Source organism: Bombina bombina, chromosome 12 (genome assembly GCF_027579735.1).
Source record: "Bombina bombina isolate aBomBom1 chromosome 12, aBomBom1.pri, whole genome shotgun sequence".
NCBI classification, from domain to species: Eukaryota; Metazoa; Chordata; class Amphibia; order Anura; family Bombinatoridae; genus Bombina; species Bombina bombina.
In genome coordinates, this window is record NC_069510.1 from 38,775,670 (window position 1) to 38,789,345 (window position 13,676).

General features: G+C 42.6%; 1 protein-coding gene across 3 annotated transcripts in view; it reads right to left on the minus strand.

The window, feature by feature from the left end:
• Positions 1–13,676, minus strand: part of FBXW5 (F-box and WD repeat domain containing 5) — a 256,286-nt gene that overhangs the window by 42,427 nt on the left and 200,183 nt on the right. For all 3 annotated transcript variants that reach the window (XM_053695329.1, XM_053695327.1, XM_053695328.1), the window contains exon 6: positions 12,569–13,019. In XM_053695329.1, the coding sequence (XP_053551304.1) occupies positions 12,569–13,019 (451 nt within the window). The remainder of the gene's footprint in view (positions 1–12,568; positions 13,020–13,676) is intronic.

The window sequence follows — 13,676 nt, forward strand, 5'->3', positions numbered from 1 at the left end:
AAACTGTCCAGGATAATAGTTTAATATCAACAGAGTGCATAGGCTCAAACGGAGCCTGCTGCAGAACTCTAAGGACAAAATTAAGGCTCCATGGAGGAGCAACAGACTTAAACACAGGCCTGATTCTGACCAAGGCCTGAAGAAAGGATTGAACATCTGGCAAATCCACCAGACTTTATGTAAAAGGATCGAAAGAGCAGAGATCTGACCTTTCAGAATACTGACTGACAAGCCCTTCTCCAGGCCCTCCCGGTATTGCAAGTCAGAGTAAATTTACACCCACATCTACTCACAGTGTAGCAACATACATGAATTTAGTGCAGAAGGAAATTGACAATCTTTTCAAAAAAGAGAAAAAGAGAAATCTTGCGACGAAAAATAAGAAAGCCCAATTAGCAATAAACTCCTTGAAAAATAATAAGAATATTATTATAAAGGAAGCGGACAAGGGCGGGGCGGTAGTCGTGCAAAATAAAAAAAGATTACATTGATGAAATTAAAAACAGTTGGCTGATAAACAAATATATTAAGAACTATTAGGAGATCCAACTATTCAAATTAATAAGGAGATTGAATCTATTGTTACCAGAGCTGTTAAAATGTGTATCATTACGGATTTTTTTTAAAAATGCATTACTAGTAAAACATCCAATTAGACCGGTAATTTATGTACTTCCTAAAATACATAAAAATCCCAATAAGCCTCCAGGACGCCCCATAGTGGCAGGCATGGGGTCCATTTTTGCACAAATTGCTATCTTTTTAGACAAAGTATTGCAACCTTTAGTGGTAAAAACTACTTCCTATATAAGAGACACTAATGATTTTCTAGCTAAGATTAAAGTACTGAACCATATTGGCAATAAATGCATATTATTCTCTCTTGATGTATGTAGCCTTTATACCTCAATAAAACATACAAGTGGTATCTCTTCAGTAGAGAATCTTTTAAAATCAGAAGGTGAATATACATCGGGAGAGATCAAATTTTTGGTAGATTTGTTAACTATTATATTACATTGCAATTATTTTCTTTTTATGGATACTTTTTATTTGCAGAACTGCCATGGGTTCCAATGTCGCCCCCACATACACCAATATTTTCATGGGCAACTTTGAGGAGCACTTTGTTTACTCCAATAAGTTGTTCTTGCTCTATGGCGCCTCCTGGTGGAGGTACATAGATGATATTTTTGGTGTATGGTTGGGCGATGTTGGAACCCTGGTAGAGTTTGTTGAGGATCTGAATAACAAGGCACAAGGACTTAAATTCACTCTGGAAATGAGTGAAACAGGAATTTATTTTTTAGATACTCATGTATATATAGAGAATGTTTTTTTTACATTCAGACTTATATGTTAAACCCACAGATAAAAACAACTTATTAGAGTTTGGCAACTTTCAACCCATTAACACCTTAAAAGCTATACCTAAAAGCCAATTTCTGAGGATTAAGCGCATAGTGACTGATGAGACTAAATGCAAATTGAGAAATGTCTGATAAATTTAAAAAAAAGGATATCCATCCAAATTAATAGAGGAACAATTACAAAATGCAATTCAAACTGAAATGATAACACATGAAAGAAATAACAAAATAAATAAAGTTGATGAACAAGATAAGCTAATTTTTATTACTCAGTATAATAGACTTAGTCCCAAAATTAATCAGATTGTGAGAAAATATTGGCATATAATTAGGGACTGTAATCCACAAATAGAAGCCTTTAAAAATATGCCTATGACAGCATTTAAGAGAAACAAAAGTCTCAAAGACCAATTGGTCTATTCAGATATTGGAAGTAATAAGAAAATTATACAAAAAACAATAGGGAGTACCAAAACTGGTTGTTACCCATGCCTGAATTGTAGCCACTGTGGATCAATGATCAAAAGAGAATTATTTTACCATCCAACCAATGGTAACAAATTCATGATTAAAGAGTATCTCACTTGCAGATTAACATTTATTATCTATCTAATCAAATGTCCATGCGGTTTTATTTATATTGGCGAGACCTGTAGAGAGGCCAGAGACAGACTTACAGAACATAAGTAAAAAATTAGACGCAAAAATAAAGAAGCGTCTGTTTCCTCTCACTTCCTCTCCAGGGGACATAACATCAGCCAACTTCGGTTTCAGGTTATTGAACAAGTGGCTGTCCCCAGGAGAGGAGGTGACAGGGAACACATTCTAAAAATAAGGGAGGTGTATTGGATAAATAGATTGGACACTATGATACCTAAAGGTCTTAATAAAGACTTTGATTGGAATCTATTTTTGTAAAATGACATATTTGTTGTGTTGTATTCTTTTTTTAATTTTTTTTTTTTTATATAATGGGTTTACTTTATCTATGTTTTTAACTTTTGGAGTTTGGTACATTAAGGGTTAATATTGGAGTTGAAAGATGTAATATGTTACCAGTATATGTCACTATAATGTTACCAAAACCTTTGTATTATCCAGGTGAGGGTATAAAAAGGTACAAACCTGTATGCAATCAGTGTACATGACTAAGAGCCTATTGTAGATTTGAAACGTTGTTCCTGTAAACTTTTGGATCCAACTAAATGAGAATAAAGGGCTTTTAAACAAAGACTTCTTCTGGTGGCTGAAGTGCTTGGATGTATGATCACTTGGATTGAAAAGATTTTGCAAATCTTACTTTGCGCCCCACAAACAGGTGTGCTGTTCTCCTTCCTCCTTGATTCCCTCCTGAAGAAAAGACAGGATATGGGGAACCCTCACCTGACTCCAAGGGAAACCCCTAGATTTGCACCAAAAAAGGTATTTACGCAACACCTTATGGTAAATCTTGCGAGTTACTGGCTTACGAGCCTGAAGCATGGTATCAATAACCTTTTCTGAAAAACCTTGTCTAGACAAGACTAGGCGTTCAATCTCCAAGCAGTCGGCTTCAGAGAATCTAGGTTTGGATGGGGGAAAAGGACGAAACTTCCAAGGGGGAAGGGAAGACATCCTTACTAGGTCCGCAAACCAGATTCTGCGAGACCAAGCTGGGGCAATTGGAATCACAGATGCCAGCTCCTGTTTGATACAAGCTATCACCCGAAGAAGAAGGGCAAACGGAGGAAACAGGTAAATGATGCCATAGCTGCTTGCGGATCTCTTGATTTTGACCCGTATTTTGGAAGTTTGGCGTTTAGACGAGACGCCATCAGATCCAACTCCAGAACTCACCACCTGAGGGTTATCATCAAGAATACTTCCGGATGAAGTGCCCACTCCCTGGGATTAAAGGTCTGCCTGCTCAGATAATCAGCTTCCCAGTTGTCCACCCCTGGGACGTGGATGGCAGAAAGGTGACAGTTGTGAGACTCCGTCCACTGAAGTATGCGAGTCACCTCCTTCATATCTAAGAAGCTCAGAGTTCCTCCCTGGTGGTTGATGTACGCCACAGAGGTAATGTTGTCCGATTGGAATCTGATAAAACGGACCAAACTCAGTTGAGGCCAAGCTATCAGTGCATTATAGATTGCTCTTAACTCTAGAATATTTATTGGGAGGGCAGACTCCTCCTGAGTCCAAAGTCCCTGAGCTCTTAATGAACCAAAAAATGCTCCCCAGCCTGAAAGGCTGAGGTCCATGGTCACAATCTCCCAAGATGATCTCAGGAAGCATGTGCCCTGGGACACATTGTCCTGAGAGAGCCACCAGGACAGAGAATTTCTTGTCTGAATGTCTAAGACTATCCTCTGAGAGAGGTCAGAGTGGTCTCCGTTCCATTGTCTGAGCATGCATAACTGTAGAGGTCTCAGATGGAAACGAGCAAACTGAATAATGTCCATGGAAGCCACCATGAGACCAATTACTTCCATACACATTGCCAATGATGGACAAATAGGATTGAAGAGAAAGACAGGCAGCAAGAAGTTTGGATTTTCTGACCTCCGTCAAGAAAATCTTCATGAAAATTAGAGTCTATGATCATTCCCAGAAAACATACCCTGGTATATGGTACCAAGAAACTCTTTTCCAGATTCACCTTCCAACCGTGAAAGTGGAGAATCGACAACACAGAATCTGTATGGGATCTTGCTAAATGAAAAGATGGAGTCTGAACCAAGATATTGTCCAGGTACAGAGCCACCGCAATTCCTTGAGATCTGGCCACTGCCAAAATAGTCCCTAGAACCTTCAGAAAGATTTGAGGGGCAGTGGCTAGGCCGAAAGGTAGGGCTAAAATTGGAAGTGTTTGTCCAAAAAGGCAAACCGCAGGAATTGGAAATGTTCCCTGTGGATAGGAACATGAAGATATGTGTCCTTCAGGTAGATGGTTGTCATAAACTGACCCTACTGAACTAAAGGGAGAATAGAACGGATAGTCTCCATTTTAAAGGACGGGACCTTGAGAAATTTGTTGAGACACTTGAGATCTATAATGGTTCGAAACATTCCCTCTTTCTTGGGAACCACAAAAAGATTGGAATAGAATCCTTGGCCTTGTTCCGCCAGAGGAACTGGGACAATAACTCCTAGAGAAGCGAGATCTTTTACACAGTTTAAGAACGCCTCTCTCTTTATTTTGTTTGCAGATAATCTTGATAGGAGAAATCTGCCGCTGGGAGGACAAGATTTTAATCCTATCCTGTATCCCCAGGAGACTACTTCCACCGCCCAAGGATCTGGGGCATCGTGAATCCAAGCCTGCTGAAAGAAGGAAAGCCTGCCCCCCACCTGATCCATGACTGGATCGGGGGCGGACCCTTCATGCTGATTTACTCTCAGAGGAAGGCTTCTTGGATTGCTTCCCTTTATTCCATGGCTGGCGAGACCTCCATGAAGTCTTGACTTGCTCGGGCTTGGAGGAAGAAGATTATTATTTTTGTCCCTTAAAGTTGTGAAAGGAACGAAAATTAGAATTTTGGTGACCCTTAGGTCTACCCTTCTTGTCCTGTGGCAGAAAGGCTCCCTTTCCACCAGTAACTGTGGAAATAATTTCAGCCAGACCAGGACCAAATAAAGTCTTACCCTTAAAGGGCAGAGATAGAAGTTTAGACTTGGAAGTCTGCAGACCAAGACTTTAGCCACAGGGCTCTGCGAGAAGGAAAAACAGAAATTATGCTTACCTGATAATTTTCTTTTCTTCTGACGGGAAAAGTCCACAGCTCCATTCATTACTTTTGGGAATTCCGAACCTGGCCACCAGGAGGAGGCAAAGACACCCCAGCCAAAGGCTTCAAATACCTCCCCCACTTCCCTCATCCCCCAGTCATTCTGCCAAGGGAACAAGGAACAGTAGGAACCCTTAGGTCTACCCTTCTTGTCCTGTGGCAGAAAGGCTCCCTTTCCACCAGTAACTGTGGAAATAATTTCAGCCAGACCAGGACCAAATAAAGTCTTACCCTTAAAGGGCAGAGACAGAAGTTTAGACTTGGAAGTCTGCAGACCAAGACTTTAGCCACAGGGAACAAGGAACAGTAGGAGAAATATCAGGGTGAAAAAGGTGCCAGAAGAACAAAAAAATTACTGCCGCCTCATAGACAAAACGCAGGCGGGAGCTGTGGACTCTACCCGTCAGAAGAAAAGAAAATTATCATCAGGTAAGCATACTTTATGTTTTTCTTCTTAAACGGGAAGAGTCCACAGCTCCATTAATTACTTTTGGGAAAACAATACCCAAGCTAGAGGACACTGAATGCAAACAAAGGGTGGGTACAAAAAAGGGGGCCCCTTCGAAAGGCACCCCAGCCTGAACTTACCCGACACCCTATAAAAATAATAAACGACACAGGTAAAAAAAAATGAAGCCCAGGTAACTGCACATCAGTTGCACAACCAGCAAAGCCGAGCTAGAGACCACTCAGCCCCAGAGTCTGCTGAGCACAGCCTCCGAGGAGCCAGCCCCGTGGCTCTCGACTCCCACGAAGAGTACCCAGCCTAAAGAAATCCAAAGGGCCATTCCACACGGGCTCAACAAACTTAGAACAACCCAAGGTTGTCACGATATTATCGCCCAGGGAGACAAACTCCCTAGAAAAACAAGGACCTGAAAGAAGTCCATACTCAGGGAAAAACATCCAGAAGAGGACCAGAGGGCTTCCCTTATATCCCGGACACAGCACCATACCATAAGGTGCTCCAGAAAACCGTGAGTTCCCTGTTGCATCCTAGTCAAGTCGAAACCTGCAGGATAGGCAAGCATAGACAGCAGAGACAGGAAACTAACCCAGCAGCTAGCAAAGAGCTCTCCAAGAGAACACCATGCCACCTGAACAGGAACTCACAATGACCAGCTTCGAGGTAGGAAGGCTGACCCAGCCACGGTGGAACCTAAACCACCGAATAGCGCCGAAAATCTCAACAACAGCCCCCGACCAGAATACCGGGCTCCAAGGAGCAACCCCTCCCAGCAAGAGACGCCGTTAGAAAAGAGGACATAAAAAGTCCTCCCACCGAAGGGGAGGACAGACTCAAGAAAGAAACGGTCAACACTGCATAGAGTAACCAATCCCCAACATTCCCTCCAGGGTAATGGTCCCAGCCCAAAGGCTAGTCAAAGACCGAAGACAAGAGTCCCAGACCTCTGGAAGAAAAAAAGGATGGATCTACGAGGAGCAAAACCCCAGAGTAGAACTCTGACCTCTACTAAAAACGGTATGCTACCGTGAGTCAGGACAGACTTTGTGCTTGGGTACGAGACCCACTACACTGCTGTCTTCCATAAAGAGGAACACTTCCCATGGGAAGAGTTCTCAGACCCCCAGCATCTAAATATCAGAATCCAACAAATAACAGGAGCCTTACCAGGGTTCAAACCCCCAGCCTCCTGCTGCAGGAACAGTGGAACCAGTCACTACTCCACATCTCCCTATTTCAGGATTCTGAGAACACAAGAAGAGAAGAAAAAAACCTACAAGGCAAGAAAAACAAGGACCCACAGGTCGTCACAGATACTACAAATCAAAGAGAACACACAAGAACCCATCCCCCACTCTAGGAGAGAAAGGGAACTAAAGCAACGGAACCCACCCTACCATAGAGGCGAGACCCCTCGGCCAATATCGCCAACCCAGTTGAAGACACACCTGGAGTCTACAAGGAACATGAAATGCACCAGAAGACCAGTAGGGACCTGTCAGAGAGACCTAGAATTTAAGCCTCAGGCAGATAGGAATCTCCCATGAGAAAAAGAACCCCGCCCCCTTCAAAGGGACACGCAGGACCACTAAACCTAAGGTGAAACCGAACTGTCCACACCCGATCCAGAGAGAGACATGGTTCTAGGCCAGAGTCCTCGAAAAACGGAATCGATCAAAAGATCTAACTGCCTGAGGAACACTAAGCTGCCTCCTATGACCTAACAATAGCCTCAAACCCAAAAATCTGAAAGAACTCCTGACTAGTTAAAGAATTTGGCACCCAGTGCACCTGGATCACAAGGAAAAAACATTTCGTAGACAAGCTTAACTACGTGTTACACACGCTGGCAAGGTAACAACCAGCACCCGAAGGTGGATGTGAACCCTGGACCTTCTGCTTGCCATCCCAGTGAGCTAGACGTAAACCACCCTCCACGAAGCCCCAACGGAGCATTGAGGATAAATGGTCATCTACCTGACCCCAGAAGAGTAATGCAACTCTGAGCAAAAGGAGGACATGCCCGCACTTCCAGACCAGATGACCCACCCAAAGCAGGAAGGAAAATAATGTTATTAGGCTAAAGAGTCAGCATCCAGAAGAATCTCAAGCGAGGACGCAAATCGTTCACCACTTGGAACACTAGACTATGGAGGTCATTCACATCTCCCAACTCCAAAGGAATGGAAACTACAGTTCTGAGTCCCCAGGGACCTGTAAGAACCATAATGACGTCTGAAAAGTCAGACCCGTATCCCAGGCGAGTAGCCAGAAAAAGCCAACCTTAGATCGGCACTCACAACCCTCCATTCGGAAGCGTTGTATCTACACACTAGGCCTCATACATCGAAATAGGATCCGAGACCGGAGTCCATATAAATAGGCCAAGTGACATTCAGAATCCGACAGGATTAAATCAGCACCACGAGGGTGACATGAACCCAAGTAACAGCAGAAAAGAGTCCGACCAGTACCTGCCTGGTATAAGGACACTCCAGAACTGTCCAAGGTCCAAGAAAATTTGACCCAAAGGTTTGATAAATGAAATAGAAAACACAATTCTGTTATTCAAAAATGCGCAAATTCCGTGGAAGTGCTCATGCGACCACAAAATCTCAAGTATCGGTTCCCAAGAAGAACGTTCTCAAAACAGAAATCTATCAGACATGAGCTTAAGAAAAACAAATCAAACACATCCATCCGGATCAAAATAAAAGGAAGGCAGCACCCGCGGGTTAACGCCCAAGGTGAATTTGAACGCCAACGGAAACAGCCGATCAGAGGCCCCATTCACCCAAGCTCAGAACTGGAACCGAAACATAAAAGAAAAAAGAAAAAACGGAGACGTTAAGGAGATTAGCTTCATCCCCAAACGTCTTATCCAGCTTGCCATCCAGCATATAGGGCCTCGGATCCGTCGGCCCATCGCCAAAACATCTCTTAAAAAGGACACGAAGACGTGCCAGCCTGTAACGGAAGGCAAAATCCTCCCTCGTCAGATCAACAAAAGACCCTGGCCCCGAGGTTGGGGCCCCTGAAGCCTCAGAGGCCAACACTTCCCCAGGAGGCCCTACAGGCCCTGGTTAATAGAACACGGACAGTATCTTAAAAATATTTCACTAGGGAAGATATAAATGAGCCAGCACCATAGAAATGGCCATGCAGAACCGTGCCGTAACCTCTGGAGGAAACAAGCCACCCTTCGTAAAGGAGTAAAGGCCATAGGGACACCTGCTTGCGTAGTCAAGAAAGGGTCTAGGGCACACGCCTCATGGGACAAAGAAACCTTTGGAGGCGGACGGCTCAACGCACTCAAAGCTCCCTTATTTGGGAGAAGAGAGAGTACGCTTAAACGGCAATCGGAACATAACTGATGGGCATTGATAACCTGGGCCATTTCATATTCATCACAAGACGCATTCTCCGTATCGGAGACATCCGTGTCTAAGATAGCAGAATCCTCCATAATCTTGGGATTATAAAAATGACAAACGCTAGCTGGCACCCTTTTTACACCTCCAATGGCTGGGGCACTCACCACCTCCTGTGAACCAGACAACCCACGAGCTAGAGTCTCTCTGTCGCCACACAGTCAGCATACGGAAGTGAGAAACAACGTAACCGCACCCGTCACAAGGTGAACCGTGCCAGTCACAAAAAGGGCGTGCAATCTCAAGAGATTGCGCCATTAAAATAAGGCCGTTATGTTCCGTAAAGCCATGAGCCTAAGTATTGCTACACATTAGCAGATAGAACCATATAACAAACATTATTAAAGTTCCCTCTGTTCAATAACCCCCCTCAGGCAATATTAACCCATGATTCCTTATTAAGATAAAAGGAGTCCCACTGGGACCCTACTTTGTTTCGTTAACATTACATTCACATATCGAAATAAAATGAAACAATCTTACCGGAATCTACGCCATGGAACAGGAACACGGCCCTTCAAGTGTGACAGATAGTAGCCTCGCTTCTGACATGGACTTGAGTGAATAAAAGGCAGGCAGCGAAACTTGTCAACGATGATTGCCAATGATCTGTTAATATGAATCAGGATGGTTTCGCAGGAAGACTCTCCCTGCATCTCCAGAATTTAATTTTCATCAATGCTCTCACTGAGAGGCTGACAGGTTTACTTAAAACTTCAGTCCCATTTTCAAGAGTACTACCCTCCATAAGAGACTATCTCGAACTTCTGACACTTCTCTGCCAACCTTCTGTGAAGAAAGGCAAAGAATGACTGGGGGATGAGGGAAGTGGGGGAGGTATTTGAAGCCTTTGGCTGGGGTGTCTTTGCCTCCTCCTGGTGGCCAGGTTCTGAATTCCCAAAAGTAATAAATGCAGCTGTGGACTCTTCCCGTTTAAGAAGAAAAAGGAACCCCCGGATTCTTCCATTCCTGAGCTATAATGTCAGACATGCGATCTGGAATAGGAAATACCTCTACAGATGTAGGTTTGACATAAAAAACTCTGTTAAGTTTATTAGCCTTTTTAGGGGTCTCTTCGACTGTAGTTTCAGAGTCCTCCAACGTAGCTAGAACCTCTTTCAAAAGTAAACGGAGGTGTTCAAGATTAAATCTAAAATTTACCTCTTCTGGGTCCACTGTACTAGCAACAGCAGATTCAGAATCAGAGATCTCGCCCTCAGAAGCCACTGAGGAATGCTCCTCTTCAGACAACTGAGACAGACTGAATAACGCAGCCTTGGCGGAGTCAGAACTCTTGGCTTTAGAGATGTCTTTAGATTTTCTCTCTCTCTTATCAGCAATAGGTAAGGCGGTCAAAGCTGCAGAAGTCAGGTGCGCAGCAAAATGACCTGGTAAATATATACCCCCAGGAACAGGTTGAGAGGAACCGCAGGGCACTGCTTGTGAAACTGCCAAAGCTTGGGACGTCTGAGGAGAAAGTTGAGGCATGACACGGACAACATTATCCTGAGAGACAGATGGCTCAGAGAGGGTATCTTTATTTTTAGACATTAACATCTTATTTACACATGTGGAGCAAAACTGCACAGGAGGAATGATTTGAGCCTCCAAGCAGTACAAACAATTGTCAAAAGATAAGGATAGATTTGTATCAGGGTCCATAATGATAGAAATTGGTTCCCAAAAGTAAATAATTATATATCTCAAATTTGAGAAACAAATCTCTTTAAAATGTCCCTTATATTTTAAAAATAAAATAAGACAACATTTTGAAAAGCCAAGCTTTAAAGGGACAGTTCACCCAAAAACTTTCTCCCCTTTAAATTATTCCCAATGATCCTTTTAACCTGCTAGAGTGTATTAAATTGGTTGCAAGTAGCTCCTTTACTCATATTTCAGCATTTGAAATAGCTGATTTAGCTTGTGGTTTCCCAACCTATACTGAAAGTTTTGATACTGGCGTATACGCTATTGACAAGCCTAAGTAAACACAGCCAGCAGAAGAGATTACACCCTCAGTGGGGGGCATGATAGTAAAGTAATAAAATGATAACTTTCCATTGTTCTCTCTATGTATTGAGCTTTGGTGTTCCAGACAAATATAAGATAAGTAAGCAAGTCTGTGTACATAAAAGTGATAACATAATGAGATCTGATATTACCTGAAGCTCAACCCATTGTAATAGGCTGTGGTTTCAAAGCACAAAACCAGCTACTTCAGATACACAAATAAACCCGAAAATGCAATCTCTCAAATATTTTATACTCTGCAGTTGGTATAACAAGTCATTTAAAATACATTTATGGAAAAACAATTTTACAGTGTACTGTCCCTTTAAGGAAAAAAGTTTATTAAACTCTATACAATTGCACTGCTATAACCTCAGCTCTTGCTGAGGACTTACCACTCTGGTGCCCAGAGTCAAGTCCCACTATAGAGGCTAAGAATGAATTCCTTTATTACTCTCAAAATTATCCAAGCACCATAACAGGATCGTCACCTAGACTTCTCAAGCTAGCTCCGAAAAAAGGGGACAACTAAAGCACTCCGCTCTCTAGTTGGCTGTGAGAGAAAGCTGTAAGTAGGAGAGCGGTCATGTGACCGCAGCAGAGAAAAAACAACTGCGCCACAGAGAAAAGCCTGCGAGTTACGCTGCGCTGTCGGCACAATAATGATTAATAAAATAAAATACCAAATGTCCGTAGGGCGCTCTAGCCCTAAAACATACCCCACAATTTCTAGCAGAGATTCATAATAAGGGCACAAAGTTACTTAGCCCAATAACACATGCCCCACTCTCATAGCCAGCCTCATATCAAAAAGGGAATACATTAACCCCTTAAACTCCTTTGCAGATCCATTGCCATGCCAGTGCTGCCCTTAATATATCCCCAAATAAAGAGATAGTTATGTCCCAATTTATGTCCACTGAGTGATTAACCTCAAAAGTGCTGAATCCTTCTAACCTAGAAGGGGAAGCACTTACCTGTGGATCCAGCTTACAGGGCAGGAAACAGGGTCTCAGGTATGACAGACTCAGCCGACCTCTGACAAGGACCTGTAGAAAAAGAAAAGCAACCAACCCTGGTTTTCTATACAGGGGTAGCATAAATGTTGGAAGGTAAGCAAGGACTACCTCGCTGTTTTCCAACAGCTAAAAGCCACCATTACGCTTACTAAAGAGGATTACATGGATACAGCTTGCCCCAATCCTTGCTTCCAGGGAAAGTACCCATTAAAGGATTAAATATCTTCAGACACCATCTTCGCACATCCTCCTGATGTACAAGGCAAAGAATGACTGGGGGTTTATGGGAAGAGACAGTGATACCTAGGAGCTTTGCTGGGGTGTTCTTTGCCTCTTCCTGGTGGCCAGGAGTTGAATTCCCACTAGTAGTTAGAATGGATTTGTGGACTCTCCATGCCATTGGAAAGAAAATAACATTTTTGGTGTATACTATCCCTTTAAACATCCCTTTAATTTCTTCCTCAGATTCTTTTCAGTTGGCTTTAGGTAGTGAGCAACGTACCTATTTGGTGAGGTGAGTACGTGAGACAGCCAGTAGTGAAGATGAGGTATTTCTTGTCTGGGTTCTCATGAGTGGTGCAAGGTGGATTATCGGGATGCTTCATCCTATATTTAAGGTACAACTTGGCCACTTTAGTCTCAAACTGCTCTTCAGACTGTAGAGGTTCTTGGAACTCTCTATGACCATTGGCAACATTGTCCATGAAAAGCTGGAGTGCATCATTATTTGGTGCCTCTTGTCCTGCAATGTCTCTTTCTTCTTCATCCACTTCATCGTCCTCTGGCTGTGGATCTGGACGTGGCTGACATTCTGTGTTCTCATCCCGCTGCTCTCCAGCCTCGGACAGCAATTCAGGGGAATTAGCCACCATTACCATTCGGATAGTGCTAGCGTTAAGATTCTGGATCTTGAAGAGTCTCTTTACCACGTTGACATTCTCAGACTCCACACCCTGGAGAATGGATAAAACCACATTAAAAAAAACTGAGTCTCACCATATTAATTGCTGCACCAGCATGAATCATAATATGTCACGATATAAAATAATCTGCTGACAAACCAAGAAGGTTTGATATGGCAAGACATTTTATAGGGCTGAAAATTACTTCGGAATATCTACAGGAGAGTGATGAAAATGATATAAAATATGATAGGAACATTATACTCAAACATTTTGTGTCATAAATATGAAAACATGTCTGTGTTTTGCAATAAAAAATGTTTGCTGTACACTCTAGTAGACGAACTGCATAAAATATATTATTAAAAATGTTCCCAAATTCATAATATTCAGACCTTAACAAGTATTAAATAATGAATAATAGTAACCTTTGAGTAAGTTACTGGTTTTAAAAAGTTTGTTATACAGTTATAAATTAGTTAATTGTTGACGTTTATGTTATGCCAACCTCCAAATATTACTACCAATTGTCCAAGAGAAGAGGCCTATATTATGCCACAATATCCTTGTCCTGATTTCAATCAGGCCCTGGCAGGACACCAGGGTATAATATTGTTCATGCATCTCAAGGACATACAAAAGTTAAACGGACGGACGATTTAAAAATGTACTTAAAATGTCTTCATGCTTATAGACGATTTGTTTATA